This window comes from Pyrgilauda ruficollis, unplaced genomic scaffold (assembly GCF_017590135.1).
Source record: "Pyrgilauda ruficollis isolate IOZ18807 unplaced genomic scaffold, ASM1759013v1 scaffold19, whole genome shotgun sequence".
Taxonomy (NCBI): domain Eukaryota; kingdom Metazoa; phylum Chordata; class Aves; order Passeriformes; family Passeridae; genus Pyrgilauda; species Pyrgilauda ruficollis.
In genome coordinates this window covers 5,997,532-6,018,057 of record NW_024518095.1, presented here as the reverse complement: position 1 = coordinate 6,018,057, position 20,526 = coordinate 5,997,532, and the positions used below count along the sequence as shown (strand labels likewise).

Below are 20,526 nucleotides of genomic sequence, written 5' to 3'. Positions count from 1 at the left end.
TGAGGATGTTCAGCAAAAGGCCAACACCAGATGTAACAGGCAAAAATCTGGTAACACATTAGAAAAAAATGATTTCACAAGAGAAGTGGTGAAACACTAGAACACATGCCTCAGATTCTGAGGAATCCCTTTGCCTGTAGTATTCAAAACATGACCAGGACAATGCTCCGTGCAGCTGTCTCAAACTCAAAACTTTGATAGAGAGGACTGGAGGTCCTTTCTAACGTAAATTATTCCATTACTTCTATTTGGCAAATAGAAGACTTACATATAAAGAAGCTTTTTGACCAGGATCTCTCATTATAATGTAAAATTACTTATGTTTAAAAATAGCTACTGAAATTTTTGAAAAGAGTATAATGTAAACACATACCTTCTGTATCTTTATTTTTGTATAAAATACAAATTCCTCAGCAAGCCATTCTACAAAGCATCATTTTAAAGAGGAAGGCAAACACTTTTCTGAGGCAGTTAAAATACTTTAGGAATACATTACACCTGATACTGAAATGCAAGTGAAAGCCTACAGAACAATCATCAGAAAAATCTGAAGTAATGTAGAACCTCAGTGGTACAAAGGGAAAAAAACACCCACTTGCTCCTCTGCTACAAGTAAAGGATGTGTTGACTCTTCACCGACAGAGGGGAGGCGTGCGCTGCCGACAGAAGGATGTCTGCTGGAAGGGTGTGATGAAGCATCTCCAAAAGATGGGTATCTGGGATAGCCGTTGGGTAAACTTTGTGCATTGAATCCAGGAGCTGATTCAATTAGAAAACAGACAAAACCATATTAAAATAGAACACTTTAATGTATATGAATAAGATATAAAGTATTTTAAGTTTAATTTTCAAAAGAGAAAGTAAAATATGTAAAACAATATTAAATATTCACAAAGCTCAACTTTGCTTGCAGGAAAGAAATGGAAAACAGAACAGCATCCCAGTATTTAACCAGAACACATTTATAAAGCAACCACTGAAAACTAGGTGTATTACACACCCAGTAAAATCCCTCCAACTTCTCTTTCACCCATTAACATCTCCCCCTGACAAACTAGAGACTCCTTTATCTAAGCTTCCATTTCTCTGAAATCATCAATAAACTGGAATTCCTAGATTCAAATATCAAGCCATCTGCCTGAGATTTCAAAAATACCAGAAAATCTTAGGTAAATACTTCACTCATCCATTCACCTACTCGTAGCAAAAGAAAGATTCCAAATGAACTGCACATGTGATTTAAACATTATTTTTTTCCCTTAATAAAAAGTTTGAAATATTTCTCAACGTTAACATTTTTCTGAAATGCTACAGGTAATCAGGTAAATCATATCATAAAGCAATTCAACAGGTGCATTCATAAGTGTTCTTATGCATCAACTAAGTTCCCAAAATTTACTTCTTGAAGATAATCCTCAGCAAGTACCTTGAGAGAATGCATTACTAGTAACTAGCCTCTCAGCTTTAAATTAGCCTTCTTTTTAATTACTTGAAGATTAAATTCAAATCAAATGCTATTTTCAGTTAAGTACCACATTACACTCAGGTATGTGATCTGACAGTAGAACCATACTTACTGGTAGGTGTTCGAGGGGTTCTTGGTACTTCCAACTCAGTTTGATGATTATTCCTTTCTACTACTGGCTCTTCTACCACATTAATGCTATTATTCTGCATTATCTCTTGTAACATGTTAAATAGCTCTTCTGCCCGGGCGCACTTAAAGGCAAAGATTCCTATAAATACATGCAAAAAAAAAAAATCAAAATCCTGTAACTCAGAAACATGCCTTACAATATATATAACTCCCAAGAAATAGAACTGGAATCCACATAATGAATGCCTGTTAAAGAAGCAAAAGTGTTATGAAATTTTTATTGCCCCAAAACACACAAAATTACTGTGACAACCTTTAAAGTGGTTATCTAATAGAAGAATAAACCCATGCACCAAAAGTTAAATTAGAACAGAAAACTGGTTCAGTTAGGAGCAAAACTAAGTCTTGAGCGCTAAATGAGGGGAAAAAAACAAGTTGGTTTTTTTGGTTTTAGCTAATATAAAGGATGCCTGTTAAATAAATATGTATTTTTAAAAATTAAATGAAACTACGGTGGTGCTACAAAGCTGTATATCCTAAATCAGACTTCTATTAAACTACCATAAAAATAAGATACCTGCACAACAGAAAAGGATTTAAGATACCTGCACAACAGAAAGGATTTAAACACTGGAAAGAAGTTGAGTTTCTTTCAGAAGACTAAAATGAAAAGCTAGGAAGACAAACTGTGTGAAACAGACAGTAACAAACTAATTGCTTTAGGCTAAAGGATAGACACAGAACACAAAGTTAGCAGCAATACCGTGTATTTTGCGTGTGTATTGTGCCACTTTGCCTTTGAACAGCAGGGAGTGTCCCAACTTACCCTCACCAGCAAAGTCGCAGCTTTGGATTATTCTTCCATTGAAAGCATGAAGTTAAAGTTGACACGCTTGTTAAACGTGGGTGCAGGTGCTCATTTTTTAAAGTGAGTATTACAATCTTAAAACACTCTTTACTGAAAACTACCTTTCTCTATAGCCACTTCTGTAAGTGCAGTTATGTGAATATGCTGGCAATTACTACCATCATATATTTATTTAGGGATGCAGAGCTGTGACAGATCAGAACCACCAGAAATGCTTCACATGGCAGAAATTCACACAACCCCAGCTGGGAATACACCAAATGGGCTACAAGGAATGATGCTTAGCTATCAATATGCAGCTGCTGCACTGAATAAGCTTCATGTTTGCAACACTGCAGCTATATAACTTCTACTACCATATGTCCCTGACCCCTAATCCAGGCATGTACAATAGTCCATGTTTAATATTTAGTGTATTTCTGAACATTCACACTGGATATTGAATCTTAATGGACAAAACACAGAATTTTTTTAAAAATCGAGGTTCACAAACTTTAAAAAGCTCCCAGTATGTTTCTGAGAAATCCAGCTGCCTTTAAACACATTCATATTAAATACAATGTGATCTGTCACACAACATGGTGACATACCAACTTCTCCAGGTTTTATATCCTGAATTATCTGTTAGATGTGCTCCCAAGACGTGTCTGGAAGGTTTTTAATACCTAGCACAAACTCAATGTCTCACCATCATTGCTTCTTACAACTTAACAATAGAAATAACTTGATATTAAAGGAAAAACAGAAACAAGAATACTGACTAATGCAAGAAGTTGCTGGGAAGTATTCAGGGAATTCTCAAATGAAAAACTTCTTGGTCATCCCATGAAGCGAAGATGAAGTTTTGCAACTGTGCCCACAAAACCCACTGTAGTTCTCAGGAACAATATTCCATTGCAAAAGGGCAGCAGAGAACATTTTCTGCCAGATTTCTTTTCCCCCCAATATTCACAGTATTTTAGTATTACACAAAGAAGGCAAGAAACAAAAGAGGGAGGAAAGGGTTGCTGCTTACACAGCCTGCTTAATCTTGTTTATAAAAAAAGAAAAATTAGAAGGAAAGCAGAGAAGTCAATTAGACTTGGTGTAAGATTTTGCAGACTTGCTAATAGATTGCAGAGAACAACCCTCTAATTAGTATTTCAATTAAGTATTATTAGTATCTGTTTTCAATGCTCAGAAGAAACAGTAAATTCAACTGCAAAACCTATTAAAGTTATTATCTTCAAAACAAAGTTTATTACTTTAAAAATTATGAAAATTTGGTTTAGTATGGAGTATACTTCAATGTTTGAAAATATCTCCATTTCTCATTAGGAGATGAACTGAGAGTGCCTTTAAACTCTCATTAAAAAAAAAAAAACAAAAACTTGTCTTCCTTTACCTCTGCTTGGACAATGAACATGGACTAGGTTTATATGTGATCCAAGTCTTCCATCTTTCTGACTTTTTAACAGTGAAATTAAAAAAAAAACCTGTGATTTCTAAATGTCTAAAATTATTGATAAGAACACTGGTAAATGCCAAAAATCCAGAAGAACATTGGAACTTAACTTCACAACATATGAATTCCAACCACATACAGCTATTTCAAAGTAGGAAGATGCAAAACAAGGCTGAGAGCTCAACAGAAACAGCTGTTTCCTCAGGGACTGCTGCAGGGAAAAGTGAAACACCTGAATATTCTCAGAGGGAACCAACCCTGGCCAAGGCATGGTCTGGGTATTGGAAAGGTAACCCTCTTTTTCTTATGAAAGCCATTCAAAAAATAACTGAGCACAGCTGAAGTATACACACCTCATACAAAAATGTCAGAATTTGAGAATTATGTAATTAATATTAATGAAAGTGGTATTTGCTTTAGGAAGAGGATGAAATACAAGTACATTACTGAAGACAATAATAAGCTGGGGACATCCTGTTTATATCAGTGCTCCAGGCTTTTAAAACTTTAAAAACAGAGAATTCGTTGAATTCTGAGGGGATTCCTCCACAGTTTCTGATTCTACTGCCTCCCCCTGAAAGTCAAGTCAACCTCTGAGGCAGGAGAATTTCCCTGTGAAAACCACCTCCTAAGTTGACCAAAAGAATACTCACACAGAAGCTTGAAGTCCTCCAGACCTACAAATGCCAAAAACTATGTGCAACTCAAATCCTCATTCTACCAGAAGACCATTCCTCATAAGGTATTTTTTTCCATAAACCACATTCAGATACAGATCTTTGTAACTCTTGCCAAAGGACTGGCAAATATCTTCCACCATCAAATAAATTTCCAAAAAGCTTTATATACAACATTTCCACATACCTTGTCCAGTTTGACACCTTCGACCACTTTCAAAAGAGAAAAGATTTGAGTCATAGCCATAGCGACGGAGACAGAGGTAGTGCCATTTTACAGAGTCCCTTTTACGGGTGTACAAAACTAGTTCTGTATCTGTAAGTTCCATTATGCCAGAACCCAGTTCATTACCATCATCATCCACATTAATAACCTATAAAAAAGAAATTAAAAAGCATTAGGTAATTACTCTTTTGAGAAACAACACCACTTTTAATAGTCTTAATGCCTGGCTGGTAGACTCCATCTGTGCTATTGTATTAGTTAAAATCCTTGAAGTGAATGTTTAAAAAAAAAACAAAAAAAGAACTTAACAAACTAGTTTCTGTGCTACCCTACCCAGAATTTAAAAAATTAAAATACTTATTTAAAAACAATACAAATGAGGCTGCCTAACATTACTGTAAAATCTGATGAGAAATTTAAAGTAGAAGAGATTTGTAAGTTAAATATTTTTTTAAACTGGTTTTATGTACATATTCTAGTATTCCCACAAGGATAAGGCATACCCCAGATAATGGAATCTTTCAGAGCCCCATTTCTAAAAAAAAAATATTTGCTTTGTCATCTAACCCTGCTTACAGTTGGGAAAAGGAATGAGAAAGGGTAAGTGGCTCCAAGATAAAGCTTCCTTCACATACATGTATAGTCTTGCACTGTGCTGAATCACCCAACAGTTTTAGACATTTTACTGCCTTTTTTAAGTCAACAAACAATTCAAATACCTTATAGTTATCTTGTGTGAAAAGATGTGTATAAAGCTAAACTCTTGCTCTTTCTGCTTTTAAGCCAGTTTTGAGATCATCTGCATTCTTTATAGAATTTGGACAATATATCTTTTCCCTCTATTTTACCTCACAATGCTGCTTTTAGTAGGATTCTTTCTTAATCAATAAAAAAGCTACCAAAAAAAATCCCTACAAAATTAATGTTACTCCTTAAAAAATACATTTTCAACTTGAAATCTAGTCAATTGAAAAGAATTAGGAATCGTTTCATCTGCCTGTGAGGCTTATGCCCATTTCCTCATTTTGCAGATTACATTCCTTCACCTCTCCCTCCCCCACCCCTCCTGCTAAACAAACAATAGAGAAATTCTACAAGGAGAAAAACAGGAACTAATTACACAAAGTGATGCATAAAGAGCAAGAAAACAGAAAAATATTTTATCCTTCAGCTTTCTTAACTGATAATATTAAACATTTCCAGAAATTCCCATGGCTTTAAAGCTCATTTCATTGTTGCCCTAAGGCAACACTTGAATCAATTTTCACTACGGAAGCATTACATTCTTTTGTCAACTCAGAGACAGTTTGGAGCACAGAAGCAAATCTGACTTGTGTGACCTATGCAAAGGTATGTTGACTTACAGTCACTGACTTCAGCTGCTTCATGCTTAGCATGTCAAACACATGAACGAGTGTTCACAGGCTTATAAATTCCAGAGATTTTTGAGACAAAAGAGCACTTAGAAATAAAATTTCTCCACATAAAGGACAAAAGTTTTCAAAATGTATAATCAGTGGCAATCTTCAAGTAAAATCAGCAGTCCTAAAATTTTCTAGTGATGACTCCACATTCAGGTTCTTAATCAGACTTCCCCAAAAGCTATTTATTCCCTTATGCCAAGGACTCCATCCCTAACATAACCTTCTATAACCTTCCATAGACAACACCCCTTAACTGGGTTCTACCAATTGAAATGGAGATGCATGAAAATCACAGGCTCCTTCTTTTTCCTGAAGATCCAAACTGTCCTAAAAAGCCTACCCTGTCTAGGGACCGCTGAGAAGAGAGGGTCTCTCAAAGGCGCAAGAGAAACCTGTAGCCACAGCACCTGCAACTCTGCAGTGTTTCAACTGGTCAGAAATTTGCACTCTGTTTTCATTACTTTTTTTTTTTAATCACAGACCTAGTCTGTAAGAAAGCAACAAAATAGTTCACAGCACATCACACCAGCTGCATACCTTAAACTTGTTTCGGTGGTTATCTGGGACAGTTTCTTTATCTGGACAGCTACAACAGCTACCCATGACTTCTTTAGAAGACCATCTGATCTCTAAAGGGAAAAAAAAAAACAAAAACCAACCAATAAAATGATCATTTAGTTGAAGTAAAAATGAAGTAACATCAACAAACAACCCAATTCAAATTAGTCTGACATACAATTCTTCATAATGAATCTTCTAATGACATTTAATAAAAAAGTCAATGTAGATACTACAAATATGATAGTTAATTTGGATTTGACAGTAAGGAGTGGCAACACTGAGCTGTAAAAGTCCTACCAATAACTCAACTTGAGGTTACTACCAAACAGTCTCATTTGATTTGTCACCTTAATTCCCACGGTAGCAGCTTGGGGGAAAACAAAACCCAGCCACTTATTGTGTGAGATTTTCATTTCCTAAACCAGGCTTTTACACATGGCAGCTATCTGGATGCCAGTTCCATCTATATGAGCACTCCTTGGCTCAGGAGCACAGCACTAGAGACAGCCCTAGAAGCCCTGGGCGGTAGCAGGTTACCAGGCACAGGCAACACAAAGAGCCCATATGGCAGTCCTGAAAGACTGCCCTGGCTCTGGCAGCTCCAGGGGCTCCGGGAGGGGTGCCAGGCCTGCAGGCAGCCCTCTGCTGGCAGCCACGCAGTGAGGCTCTGTGCTTCCAATTTAGAATATTTCCCATGTGGCAGTGTATATCAAACGATGTAATCAAAGACAAGGGAAGGAAAAAAAACCACGTTCAACACAAATATTTTAAAACTTGGGGTTTCCTTATTTCTACTAAGTTCCATTTGGAATAAATTGTGTTACACATTCGTGTTAAAACAGTAAAATACTCAAGTAACACTGAACAGCATAGCTAAAGGAATGAAACAAAAAAAAACTACCTTGATATTTTTGGTCTTTTCATTTAAAGATTTCTGTGTGTATGGCAAAACTTTCACAAAACGGTTTAATAAAATGTTCACAGAATGAAGTCTCACAACTTGCTGTTTCATGCTCTGCCACCATGAAAAAAGGGTTGTCTCTGTTCTTAAATGCAAGAAAGTCTGACAACAGAAAAACTTAACCCATTCACATCATCTTTATATTGGATAAGAACTAAAATTTCCACTACACAAATGAAAAATGGCACAAAATCCTGGAAGAGAGCTATTAAGTCAACAAGAGATATAACATTAGAAATCAATGTTATATCAATCAAACAAAAGAAGAAAGAAGACAGTATGGGCTGATAAGTTTTCCTGACTAGAGGAAAAAAATCCAATGCCATCATCTTAAGAAAACCATGACTTGGTTTCTAGACAGGCATTTGTATTAGTATGCAGCAGTAGCTTCCATGTAGCTCTTTAGCCTGCTAAGGGATAAGATGCAAAGAATACAATGAAGAGCAGCTAACTCTTCTTCCACTTTTTTTCATCAGAAAAGCCACTCTAAAGAGATATTCCTACTCTACTGTACAAATCAGCCACCAAGAATCCCCTGCAGAGGTAACAACACTGCTCCAATTAATTCATTGATAAAGAAGCAAAATACCAGACACCTAATCAAAATCATTAATTCTTTAATGTAATTTCTGGCCGTAAAATGAAAACATGCATTATATTGACAAAGACTTTTTTCCCAACTCAAAATTAAACTGGGTGTTGCTTGTTTGCTTCTATTGCTGCAGAGAGAAGCTGGGCTACACACAACCTTTTTTTTTTTTCCCCCACTGTGAAGTTTTAAAATTTTTATAATAGTAGTAGCAGTAGTTGTAGTAGTTCTTCCTCTTCTGTTCAGAAAGGGAGTTACAGGTGATAACACCTGATTCTGGTTTCCTACCCTGGCACCCCTCAGTGCCTCACTACAGTAATGTTCAGATATTGTTCTTGTCAGCCTGCTACCACTTTAGCCTGAGAATGCCCTGCTATGAAGGGCCACAGGTGACAATAGCCTCAGTGCAGATTCACAGTGAATACTCCATACAATGTAGCTGCACACGCCTCAAGCAGCCTTCGGGCACAAATGCATGCACTTAATAAAGCCCAGACTTAGACCTCCTCAAATGTTTTTCGTAGTGCAAGCAGAACTACATAGCTGCATGCTGCTAGTATCAGACTTTCAATGCATTCTGCATGAAATAGCTGACCAAGTCTGTTGACTACAGGTGCCTGCTTCTTTAAAAAACTTTTTAAAAACCCCAGAACTTAAAATGCAAAGCACTTTGGAGAAAAAAAAAAATCACTAGAGTTGCAAGGAGAAAGCTGTAGTATATTGTGTATATCAAGATGTTTGAAGCACTGCCTCTATACCTCAGGAACAACAAAGAGTATATAATCAATAATCATACAAGCTTGATATTTTGTCTCAAGTATGCTCTAATATTAATATTTCAGAAAACCAAGAAATGAAATGCAGCTTCAAAGGACAGATGTGAACCAAGGCTATGAGGAAGAAATTAAACAGCTAAGGAACTGGCAGAATTAAAATCACTCACCTAGATTTGGCCATTAATATTCCCAGCCTCTGCTGCAGCATCAGGGCTTCTGTCATACTCAAAGTGTCATGCTGTCTTGTCACAGAACTAATCATTGGACCTAGAACTAGAAGGGTAAATTAAAATAACATTTTTTCCTTGTTTTTAAGATGCCAGTTAGTAAACTAACAAAAATACATGCTTTTGTTTATAATTATTTTGTGAGTATTATGTCAAGCAAGGTCTTAATGATGTTTTAGATAAAACTGACCTCTGAGTTGCCCTGCCATTTCAATGCTATGGAAGAAAATAATCTGGCATTCCTTTCTGCAATGTAGCCTGTCACACTGGGGACTCCATTCATTCTCCACTCACTGTACCCAGTTCACTGTGGAAATGACAGATGTGAAGCTCCTGTTATCCTCAGTGCATACCAAACCAAACCAAACCAAACCAAACCAAACCACAGCAGACAAACAGAGGAACATGTACAACTCACTCTATTTAACTCCCTCTTGCTTATCCTACTGAACATACACAAATGCTGACTTGTATGGCTAACACATCACCCTTTCTCTGCTTCTCTCATGATTCTTGCTCCATGACATTAACCATAAATTGCTTGCTTTTACTTCCCCATCCCCTGGATTATTCTCACACTAGCTATGCACTCACATTTAACACCTAAAGCTAACTGCTGCTTCCATCACGCTAACAGCTGGCAGTCTCTGTTCTCAGTTTGTAAAACTGCCAAACAAGCACTTGATGTTTCCTTTGATGCTGCTTATTAAACTCAAGAGAAGAGCTAATTTCTCAGAATAATACTTTATGTCTATGCAAACTTCTTTGAGACCACTGCAGCTCTGCTTATACATTTTTTGCTGCAATTCTTTGTACTCATCAGCTGTCCCCTGTATTGCCCTTGGATTAAAATCATCTTGGCAACCAAAGCACTCTGATTCTTGCATAATATCACCTGTAATGTAGTCCTAATTTCATCCCAGGTCCTCGCATGACTGTATCAGTTGCAGAACCCTCTTACTTGTGAAGAAATTGTGCAAGAGATTACCAGAAATTCAACACTGGCAAATGCAAAAATAACACTCTTAGCAAAGGAGCTCTATCTGTTAGGAAAGATCAGTCACACAGTCATGCAGTCCAACACAAATTCTAGCTGGCCAGCTATCATAAAGCAAATGAAACATAACTGTGTGGAAACACTTGAAAGTACCAAACCAAAAATACAATTCTATTGTATGAATCCATAGCGTACCCACAGATGTAGTAATGCATGCCATCACACCTCCCCTCGCAAAAAGGACACAGTAAAAGCAGAAATGTGCTACTTAGACAACTCGGCCTGAAAAAAGGAGCACACACAGCATGAGTACAGAATTCTAAGTGACTAAGAGAGAATAAATAAATCACAATTATTTTCCAAATGCAACCATTAGGGAACAGCAGTTGACATGATTAAGGGGGGTTCAAACACATAAAAGTTCTTTTTTGCACATGGTCTGCAGCTAAGCTTTGTGATCTGCAATGTCTTGTGAGAATGAGTTCCAAAATGTTAAATATTCAGAAAGTAAATTGGACAAATGCAAGCTCCACAAAGAACTTTAAAACTCAACAATGTCATAAAAAAGTCAAAAGTACTTCTTGCTCAAAAAGTCTCTAAGGTGCAGATACTTAGAAGGGTGTTAAGGAATGATCATAAAATGCTCCTTCTTACTACTTCCTTCCCTATATATTTACTACTGGCTCTCAGAATTTACTATTTACTGTCAGAAACAGGATACTGGACAAACTGATACTTCAAGTGTGACCCAATAAAGCCATTCTGATTAACATATATGGATGATATCAACTCAGCATAAATTTGTGAGTGCTCTGCAATAAGACATTTAAAAAAAGGAAATCATTAACAACTTATATTTAAGTTGAAACTAAACCCTAGATTTCACAAAGGTACCGAAAGGTAAACTTACTGAACTGCTTGACAGAGATGTACTTTTGCATACAGTTGTGTACCTATCCCTCTGCAAGGTCAAGCTTTGGTTATGGGATGACCCTACCCAATCTAGCTGGAATTATTAAACTGAGATTTTGGTCGGGTTCGATTTCTGCTGGCTTAGCGTACCAAACCAGCTAGCAGAGAGTCTAGCAAGTACCAGAGCCAGCTGGGGACAGAATCACAGCCTTAGCCACATCCACACAGTTTTCAGAAAAATTAGCCACTTTACTAACTACTGGGATTGAAGTTTACCAAATCCTCTACTAAAATTTTCAGAACAGGCGAATGGAAAGAGGAAGCAGAAAACCTGACCCACCCACTCTGGTGAAATCTTAGGAGGAAGTCATTAGAAAAATAATTAAAATAAAAATTTTCACAGGCAAACTATCCTAATACAGGTATGTTTGCACTGGTCTTTACCTTGGTATTTTTCTAGCACAGTTTTAAGCCTTTTATATGGTTTGGCTACCTAAAGCAGAGTAGCCTATTTCAGTTACCTAAGAATGATTCTTAAACAATCTAAACAGAGTTTTATAATGGATTAAAGAAAGCACACAAACTTGCAGCACCTAACTTCTTTTAAATGTAAAGCAATAACAAAATTCTCCAAAAAGCTCCTTGCAATCACAAGTTGGCTGTTTATTCAGTTCAGGACTTTTAAAAATTTTCCCAGATTGCAAAATATTTACCCAAACTTAAACATACAAGAAGAAGCAGACATTTCCAAGTCACAACCCTAAGTTATGTCTACAATGTCAAATTTAGTAGCTGTAATTTCCCACTCACAAAGCATCAGTGATGGCTGGGTGCACTCCTGCAAGGAGGGTGAAAGGGATGGAGGGTATCTTCTGCTTGTCCCTAACTCATTCATTACTGCATGGCAAAGGAAAAAATTCCAGGCAAGGCAAACCAGGACCAGCACTCATCTAAACCTTGTTAATGGGAGTGAAAGGTAGGAACTGCTGTAGCTTCACTAAGATTTATTACTTGTCTTTGCGAAGTAAAATGTGGCTCTTTCCCTCACAGATCAAGCAGGGCCAACAAATTATGCTAATCTCTCAGAAGTCGAGGAAGACAAGGCATCAGTGTAAACAAGAGTGGCTACTTTAAAAAGAACAACACAGCCCAAAGCTTGCAGATATTCTAACATTTGCAATTCTGCAGTCTCTCCAGGCTGGGAATGATCCGAACAAGGTGTGTATTCCCCTTGCACAAGGAAGGCCACAGTAGTCACCCCATTTAAGTCAGCTCATGGCTGCAAAGCTGATCTAAAAGCTGGTTTTAACTTAGTTCTGCATGCTTTGGTTGCAGAATCGAACATTAACTTCAGGAGGTATTTTTCACAGAGATAAATTTCTCTCACAAACCTCCTAAAAATCAGGGAGAGAAAAAACCCCAAACCACAGCACACCTCAGAAGAGGCAGGGAGAAGCAAGGGTGCTTTGTGTGTTAACCCATTTTTGCACAGTCTTTTCAAAGGAAAAAGTGGCCTTCCAAAGCACTAGCTTGCCACAGTGCTAGGTCCTCTGCTATGTCTTTCCATTTAGTGTGTAAGAAACAGAGTCCAAACGTTGGTTGTCTAAATTGCATCTAAACTAGACACTAGGAGTAAATGTCACAAATAATGCGCTAGACAATTGAACACACTGAAAGAGGCAAAACTAACTTGGATAACTTCCTGCCAAAGTCAAAATTCCTGGCTCTCAAGAATTTGGATGTTGACATTTCTAGAGGAATTCAGAGAAGAACCCCAAATTTAGTATTACGGTGAGCTTCAGCACACCTGCTCATCCTGCAATCTCACATGCAAATAGGAAATACTCGAAGAAATCACAGCCAAATCCCTACAGATACATTCTAACTCGTTTTCTCAGTTTCTGAGCACTTGTTGATGTCAATGGCTTTTCTACAGCAGGTGATAATTTCACCTGGAAGGTGTTGCCTCAGAGATTAAACTGAAACTGAGAGTATAAACCTGATCATTTCAGGTTATACATAGAAAATTTCTAAATAACTCATTACACCCTCTCCTCATTAACCGGAGTAGTCGGCAAAGCACCTTTTAGCTTTCCATACAAAAGAAACTTTGTATGAAAGTGTAAGACAGAAGACAAATAAGAGAAACCAAGTTCACATGCAAGAAAAATGTTATTTAGCAAGACAATGACTGTTTTATTGGCATGCTATTAATTTCAAAATATAGGTGAAGGATGCTGAATGGTACTGCAGTCAGTCTTTTGAATTTTGCTGGTAGCTGAAAACTGCCCATTTCACAACTGGCTAGTGCAACAGATGAAATGGATAACCTCTGTACCTAATGTGATATATCCTACGTCTTTAGAGTTGTGATGTAATCCATGCTGGCAAATTCTACATGATTTAAGAATCCTGGTATCCTACTCAGACTTAAAATAACCTATACTTTGACCTTCTGTTTATTTTGGCTAGCATGTCTTCACTGCCATGAAGCCAAGTTTTTCAATTGGAAAACAAAATGTTTCTGGTACACGGGACTCCCACGTACCAGACCTCACATGCACATAAGAGATGAAGCAATAAAATAAAGCTAGTAATCACTGAGTGTGGCCTTAAAATCCAAGAGCTTTATTTCCCCAATGGTCAAAAAAAGAACTTCTTTGCTTTATAATTACCAAAAAGAAAAAAAGTAAAATCTGTACATCAGCAAAGACTGACTTGAATGTTTGGAGTCACAACAGACAAAAGAGGTGCCAAAGCTGGAATGTTGTCCCATGGAAACACAGGGATTTAATGGCATATGAGTGTTTAGAAGAACAGGAAGAAACCCCATGAGAAATACAGCAAAAGAAGCACAAAATGTTCTCCTTGCCTGGCCACACCTGCCACCATCATTCAAACCTACTCATCTTCTTTCAGGTGTTCTGGAAGGCTCCTGCCTTGCACAGTCTGACAAACAACAACGTAACAACAATTCACACCCGAGAAGCAAACGTGTTTTGGGAAGAAGGCACCTTGATAGTAAAGCAAACTGAACCAGGGTCAGACACAGTCCTTGCCCTTCATCCACTTGGCAACGATTACTAAGAAAATTAATATTGAAGGTGCCTCAGTACCTTAGAAGGATGAAAAAAGCAGTAGTAACAAACCATAGCAGAGTTTAAAACTACAGTGAAGGAGATCCAAGAAGAAACTAAACATGCTGAGAAATAGTTTGATGCCGCTGGCTGCAATTAGGGAAAACAAAGTACTAAGGGTTGAGGTGAAGTTGCAGAATCTAGGTTATAACTTTGCTTATTCTAACAGGTGGAGTTTTCACTCAATATTTTTATTAAATGAGCATGTTGTCAGACTTATGATTAAAACACAGCAATAAATGTACACCCTTTCTCTCTTTAGCCCTTTCCAAAGGAAAAAAACAAAAACAAAACAACAAAACTGACATAACCCAAGCTAAACTATAAAAGCTTTCTGGCTCCAATGAAAACAAAATTATTGCAACCACACACCAGCTTGAGCAGACCAGCTTGCCATTTCAGTGCAGTGCCCTCAGAGCCTCTCTGAACACGCCCTGAGGAGGCTGATGCAGGATCACACCAGAACTCGCCCTCTCAGCAGCATTCCTTCGCTGGCACCTTCTGCTGCTGCCAACTGCCTGCTCTTCAAACTCTGAGGAGACTTTTTTTCCCTTACTCTTGCTTTTTAACACTCAGATCACTTCACAACTTGGCCTGTTTTGCTGTATATGTTTCCATATATTTGGATTCAAAATGAACAACTTTTTATTTCATATTTATTAGTGCCATATAAAAATAGCCAATATAATTTAATAAAACTAAAATTGAATAAAATGAAACGCTGGAGCCTTGTTGTTTGTTTAAATTCAGAACTAGCAACTGATCTTGAAGAGTCATTATGCAAAAATTTGAAACGGTATGCTACTATTAAATTAATTCTCTACAGTCCTCCTTAAAAGTGATAATTTCAGCAAAATGCTCAAATTTAGGTGAGATAGCTAAACATTTGCAGGAACACTGTTCAACAGTAATTCCTTAAAAAAACACATGCTCATTCTGACAGAAAAGCTTTTATATTCACCACAATTACCACAGAAGTGAAGATTAAAGACCAGGTCAAGTAGCTGAGCTCAGATGAGCAGAGAAAGAACTGCAGCAGGCAGCAATGTTGTGCCAACCCTAAATACCTGAAGGCGTTTAAGACCAATATACGTAACACCAATCCTACAATTCTCCACTTTGCTCTAGCATGACATTCTAAGAACTGCATTCCCTTACCCTCAGATGTGATACCCCCATACTTTGGCCTGTCCCAATGCAATATAAAGGGTAATCACACTTTTCCTTTCAGGTACTAGGTTGGTACAACTGTTCTATTCAACAAGTACACACAGACACACATACACATACAGCCTTAAACGGAGTTTCAAATTTTTACCTCAGTGCATTTTGAAAACTCTAGGTCTTTAATGAACATGAACCTTGAACAGGAGCAAACGCTGTTTGCTTCACCATCCCCATTAGCCCCTCTGAGGATGTGGGACATCGTTACTTGTTCTGCTCTTTAATCGCTCTCCAAAAAATGATCCTCTTACACTAAACTTCCAGAGAAACAAGACTTATGTTTTACTTGGTATCATTTTTAAAACAACTTACACACATGCAAATATTATTCAATTTCTTAGTAAAACAATTTCTCCACGTCCACACCACCATATTGTTTTCTGTGAATGTCTGCCAGATTAACTGCATCCTTTTAAAAGGAATAGCAGAACATCAAACTCCAAACCATGACATTACGTTAAACAAGCAAGCGTTATAAATTATTTTATCCTCGGAAAATCTGAATCTCTTTTAAAACGTCCTCTAAGAAACAGCATATACTGAAAGCATCATTTTTACACAACAATAAACCAGCAAAAATGGGACTGAAGTTTTAAGAGCTGTGCTGTGGAAATGCTTTTTGGATACAGGATCAAGGAGTAAGGCAAGGAGATGGGAAAATATAGTGGAAGGCTACAAAAATTAAGTAATGGGGCCAAGGAAGAAGAGAGAATCTAACTTAATTCTTGAAAAGGAAGCCTGACTTGAAATTGTTTAAATAGTGAGTCAGTTCTCCAATATTTAACCACAAATGCCTCGTACAACTTGAGGCCTGCTGCTCTTGCCAAGTTTTCAAAAGCCAGTAAAGTGCCAAATCTTGTCATTAAGTAAATGGCATTGAGTTTATATTTTGCAATATTTTAATCCTTGAAATATTGTTTGTTCAAACATTTCAGGAAGGGTTAAGTTCTGCTTTCATGTTTTTGACATGTTTTACACACAATTTTCTAATACATTAATAGAAACTACTCTGGAAAGCCTACAAGGTCTTTCTTACTGAAATATTAAGCCGGTTCAGTAAGAAGTTATCAAAACTGAGACCATGCCACTGTGTTTTATTTAAATAAATAAATAAACAAACACAGTTTGTATATCATTTTAGTATGTATTCTCAATATGTGCTCTTCTTCATCTAGCCATTGCTTCCACTATCAGCAAGTTCTCAGCACTTGGATACGGGGAATCTGGCCTTACCTGAACATCAAGCTTTTATATATGGTTTTTATTTCTTGGAAAACTGACAACCAAATCCTCCCAAGATCTCATTAAAGCTATTAAAAAATAGCTTGCCTTCTTTAATTACCATTTTTCCATTTTCCACACAGAACTCTTCCCATCACTTTTGAAAGGCTCACGATTTTCTTAGTTCTGTTTACATATCTCCTCATGTGCTTCTTGTACATATTTTTCTTCCAACTTTAAGGAGACATTCCTAATAATCATTTAAACTTACCTACCCTGTGGCCCCAAATCATTGCATAAAAGGGAAAGATTAACAACAGCTCTAAATCTCAGCACCTCTAAATCAAAACTATGATTGGTCACTGAAGCAAAATCCACAGTCTTAGGCTATCTTTTGTCACCACTGAACTACAGCTGCCAAAAAACAGTTTTAAATTAAATTTATTTTCTTTGCATTCACAGTGAAGAAGAGCATAAAAACACTTAGTTAATGTGGCTGATTTACTAAATCATGGTAACTTGATTGCATAGACGTCTGTCTGTGCTTTGGGCTACACCAACTCATTAAAATTCTCATTATTAGGACGTGCATGGCAGATTTAAGTAAACCCGGTTATAATCACATTTTTGCATCCAAGCAATTACTTTCTCCTTTTCACTGTTGAATCTCTTACAGTCAATTTTATGTCATTAAACAACTACATCTTTGAGTACTTCTTTGTTAGTGATTTAACACCCTCCCCACTAGCCTAGTTGATCCATGCCCTAAAAATTATTTTTCTATTTGAGATGGAAGCTACTAGTATTTTAAAAAGCTATAAAAGTAGTACTAGGAGAACACGTATCAATAGAAATGTGGATGTCAGCACGTGCATGTCAATATCCATACACCAGAACAAGGAGCAGGACAAAGATTAAAGCTCAGCTTGCCCAGATAAAGAAGAACACCGTTCCCACAGGAGTGCTCCCAGCAGCAAGGCCTGATCACAACAGCCACCAGTGGAGGAGCCTGCAGCCTAACACGAGTTTGCATCTTCCTGTGTATATTGTTCCTTTTCCTGCTACCGCATCCCCAAAACAGACTACTGACACATAGTTAAGACATATGAAATAAATAAAACAGAAAATTAACAGATGCCCCTCCTGTGCCTCATGGAAGCTGAAGATTGAGAAAAGCATATCACAACATCTCATGACGATTAAAACACTTATAAAAGATCATGCAAAAATCATTTTGACATTACCAGTCAATAAGGATGCCAGAGATGCCATTAAGATTTTACAGCTTTTTTCTTGTCCTGTGTCACTCACAAGGGATGCTGACTAAACCACTTTGGCACAAGTCTGGCTGCAAGTGGACACAAGAGTGCAAGCAAATTAAATCTGTCAGAGAATGCATCTCAGGTAACTTGAAAATCAGAGAAAGAAATATCACCTTGCCCTGCCATAGGGTCTTGTACTGAATTTTGTTATGCCATTCTTCCTAAAAAGATAAAACTAATTATCTGATTCTTATGGTAAAATAACTATCATAGAACCGTTGGTTTCACTACAAAGTTAGCCTGAGTAACCACTTGCTCTATTTTATTTTTTCAACATAATGAATTGTAATATAAGAATGAACTTACAGCTTGCAAATGCAGCCACTATTTAGAATTCCTCAATACCATCAGCTGTGGACCTCATTATTTGCTACTATTTACGAAATTAATTTTTTTTCCCTGGGTCAGCTTTTCGAATTTCTGTTACCAACTCTATTTCCTGGAAGAGTATGGCCTGGGATGACAGGATTTGAGATGGTGGGAAAAGGGAGGGAAAAAACCAATCTGATTTTCTTCTTTTTTATGAAAAATTTAACTCATCCCAAGACATTACTGCAGCTTAATCTTCAGGCATTTTACTGTCCCACACATTTAGATTGGAAGACTGTTTGTAGAGTGAAGGTGCCCATTTTGAAGAAAGGATGTTTTTAGAAGCACTGGTACATTTGACTACACAGAAAAATCATATTCTCTTTCTTGCACTGAAATTGTCTCCTATTGTCATAAGTGGCAGATATTTAAGGATAAAAAATTACCTTTCAAGATTTTAATTTTTGTAACACATGCATGTTCTCTAATCAACAACTATGATGCCAGAATGTGTGCATTACATGCTCTCACAAAGCAGTCATATCCAAGATTCGGATTTATAATTTCCTATGAAGACAAAATAAGCAAGAGTGACACAACTAGGTTAAAAAAGGAAAAAAAAACCAACCTCCTATGTGAAAGGCCTAAAGAAGTGCCCTGAACTTTCCCAGCGCAGGCACAGTAGCCTTAAGTTTCAGCTTCAGACAAACTTCACACACCTTCTCTCCTCCTTGGCCATGGGGAATTCCAAGCACTGCAGAGTGTCAAATAGCACCTGAAACACTGTAGCCCTCAAAGCCTGCATACAGATGTTTTGTTTCTCTACAACTGCATTCAGTGGTGATCTTTAGGTACCAGTTCACGCTGCTATATGTTTCTGTACTATTTTGTGACTCAATCTTTTGAGCTGCAAATTTCTGTAAGTTCTAGATAATAAGAAAGAGGTTGATGTAGTTTAAATACCACACTAAAACTCCAAACCCTTTTGCATATGGAAAATAAACTGATTTGATTTATAGCTAGCATGAACGAGCTTGCCCTTGCCCATCTATTTTGTTAGCATCTGATGGCTATATTGAAGGCCCATTTTCTCTCATGAAGAATTAATTCTACAAACTGCTGAAGATGCCAAAACTTTACTACCATTACTAACCATGACTACATCAAAGCAGCACCCACAGCACTCTTTGAAAATGCTATCAATTACACAACAGGGTCTTGTCTTTACTTGGAACTGAAGCCTTCAAAATTTACCCTCCAAAGCTACACAGTTTGTGCTTTTTTTCTGATGAACTTCCACAGTGGAAAACACACATATTTGAAGGTAGGGGGACCAGCATGCGTTGAGTACTCTACATTAATTCTTCATATTTATATAATTTTCTCTTTCACAAATCACTATTCAAACTGATCACACTCTGTGATACTGTATGCCAGCGTGCCATTTAATAGTGAAGTAGTACCCCTTGGCAGAGATCATTAGCTTATAAGGTCCAAAGAGTAGCTCTGCTGTTAATCTTTTATTATTAAACTTCAAAAAGGCCTTGCAAGCAAGAAACCAAAACAAACAGAATACTGAAACTCTGCAAATCCTGCAGCCCTCCATGTGAGTTGTGGATTCTGAGGCAGTATTGGCTAAAGCAGATGAGTTGTCTCCTTTATGAAGAGTCCCTATTCATAAGTTAGCCACCATCTCCTAAACCAGCCATCTTCAAAATGAAGCTCGCAATCTCAAGGTTCATTTCATCTTCCCATCCCTCTTCTTCTCTCCTGCAGTTCAAGCAGCTCTTTGCAGGAGGCAGTGGAGAATTGCAATGAGATAAACTGACTTATGTTCCTCCTCCAGCTAATACATCTCTACCTAAATGTATGTAAAATACCATTTATTTCTACTGAGAAATGAAATACAAAATAATAAAATCCCATAACTCCCTGAATTCCAGCTGTCTCAGGTCTTCCTTTCTAGAAATATTTTTTCAGTTATCCATCACTTCCAAACATCAGCAGGTCACTCATAACTCACAACTGCTCATTGTTTTCCTTGCTCAGCTATT

General features: G+C 37.2%; 1 protein-coding gene across 3 annotated transcripts in view; it reads right to left on the bottom strand.

Annotated features, from left to right (window-relative positions):
- FRS2 (fibroblast growth factor receptor substrate 2) overlaps positions 1 to 20,526 on the bottom strand; it is a 51,717-nt gene that overhangs the window by 9,435 nt on the left and 21,756 nt on the right. Inside the window, exons 2-7 of one of the 3 annotated variants that reach the window (XM_041465526.1) lie at positions 9,541 to 9,657; positions 9,291 to 9,396; positions 6,774 to 6,865; positions 4,774 to 4,960; positions 1,578 to 1,736; positions 596 to 759 (exon numbers count right to left, since the gene is read on the bottom strand). In XM_041465526.1, coding sequence (XP_041321460.1) covers positions 596 to 759; positions 1,578 to 1,736; positions 4,774 to 4,960; positions 6,774 to 6,839 — 576 coding nt within the window. In that variant the 5' untranslated portion in view covers positions 6,840 to 6,865; positions 9,291 to 9,396; positions 9,541 to 9,657. The remainder of the gene's footprint in view (positions 1 to 595; positions 760 to 1,577; positions 1,737 to 4,773; positions 4,961 to 6,773; positions 6,866 to 9,290; positions 9,397 to 9,540; positions 9,658 to 20,526) is intronic. The other 2 variants (XM_041465525.1, XM_041465527.1) reach the window with 2 other exon arrangements.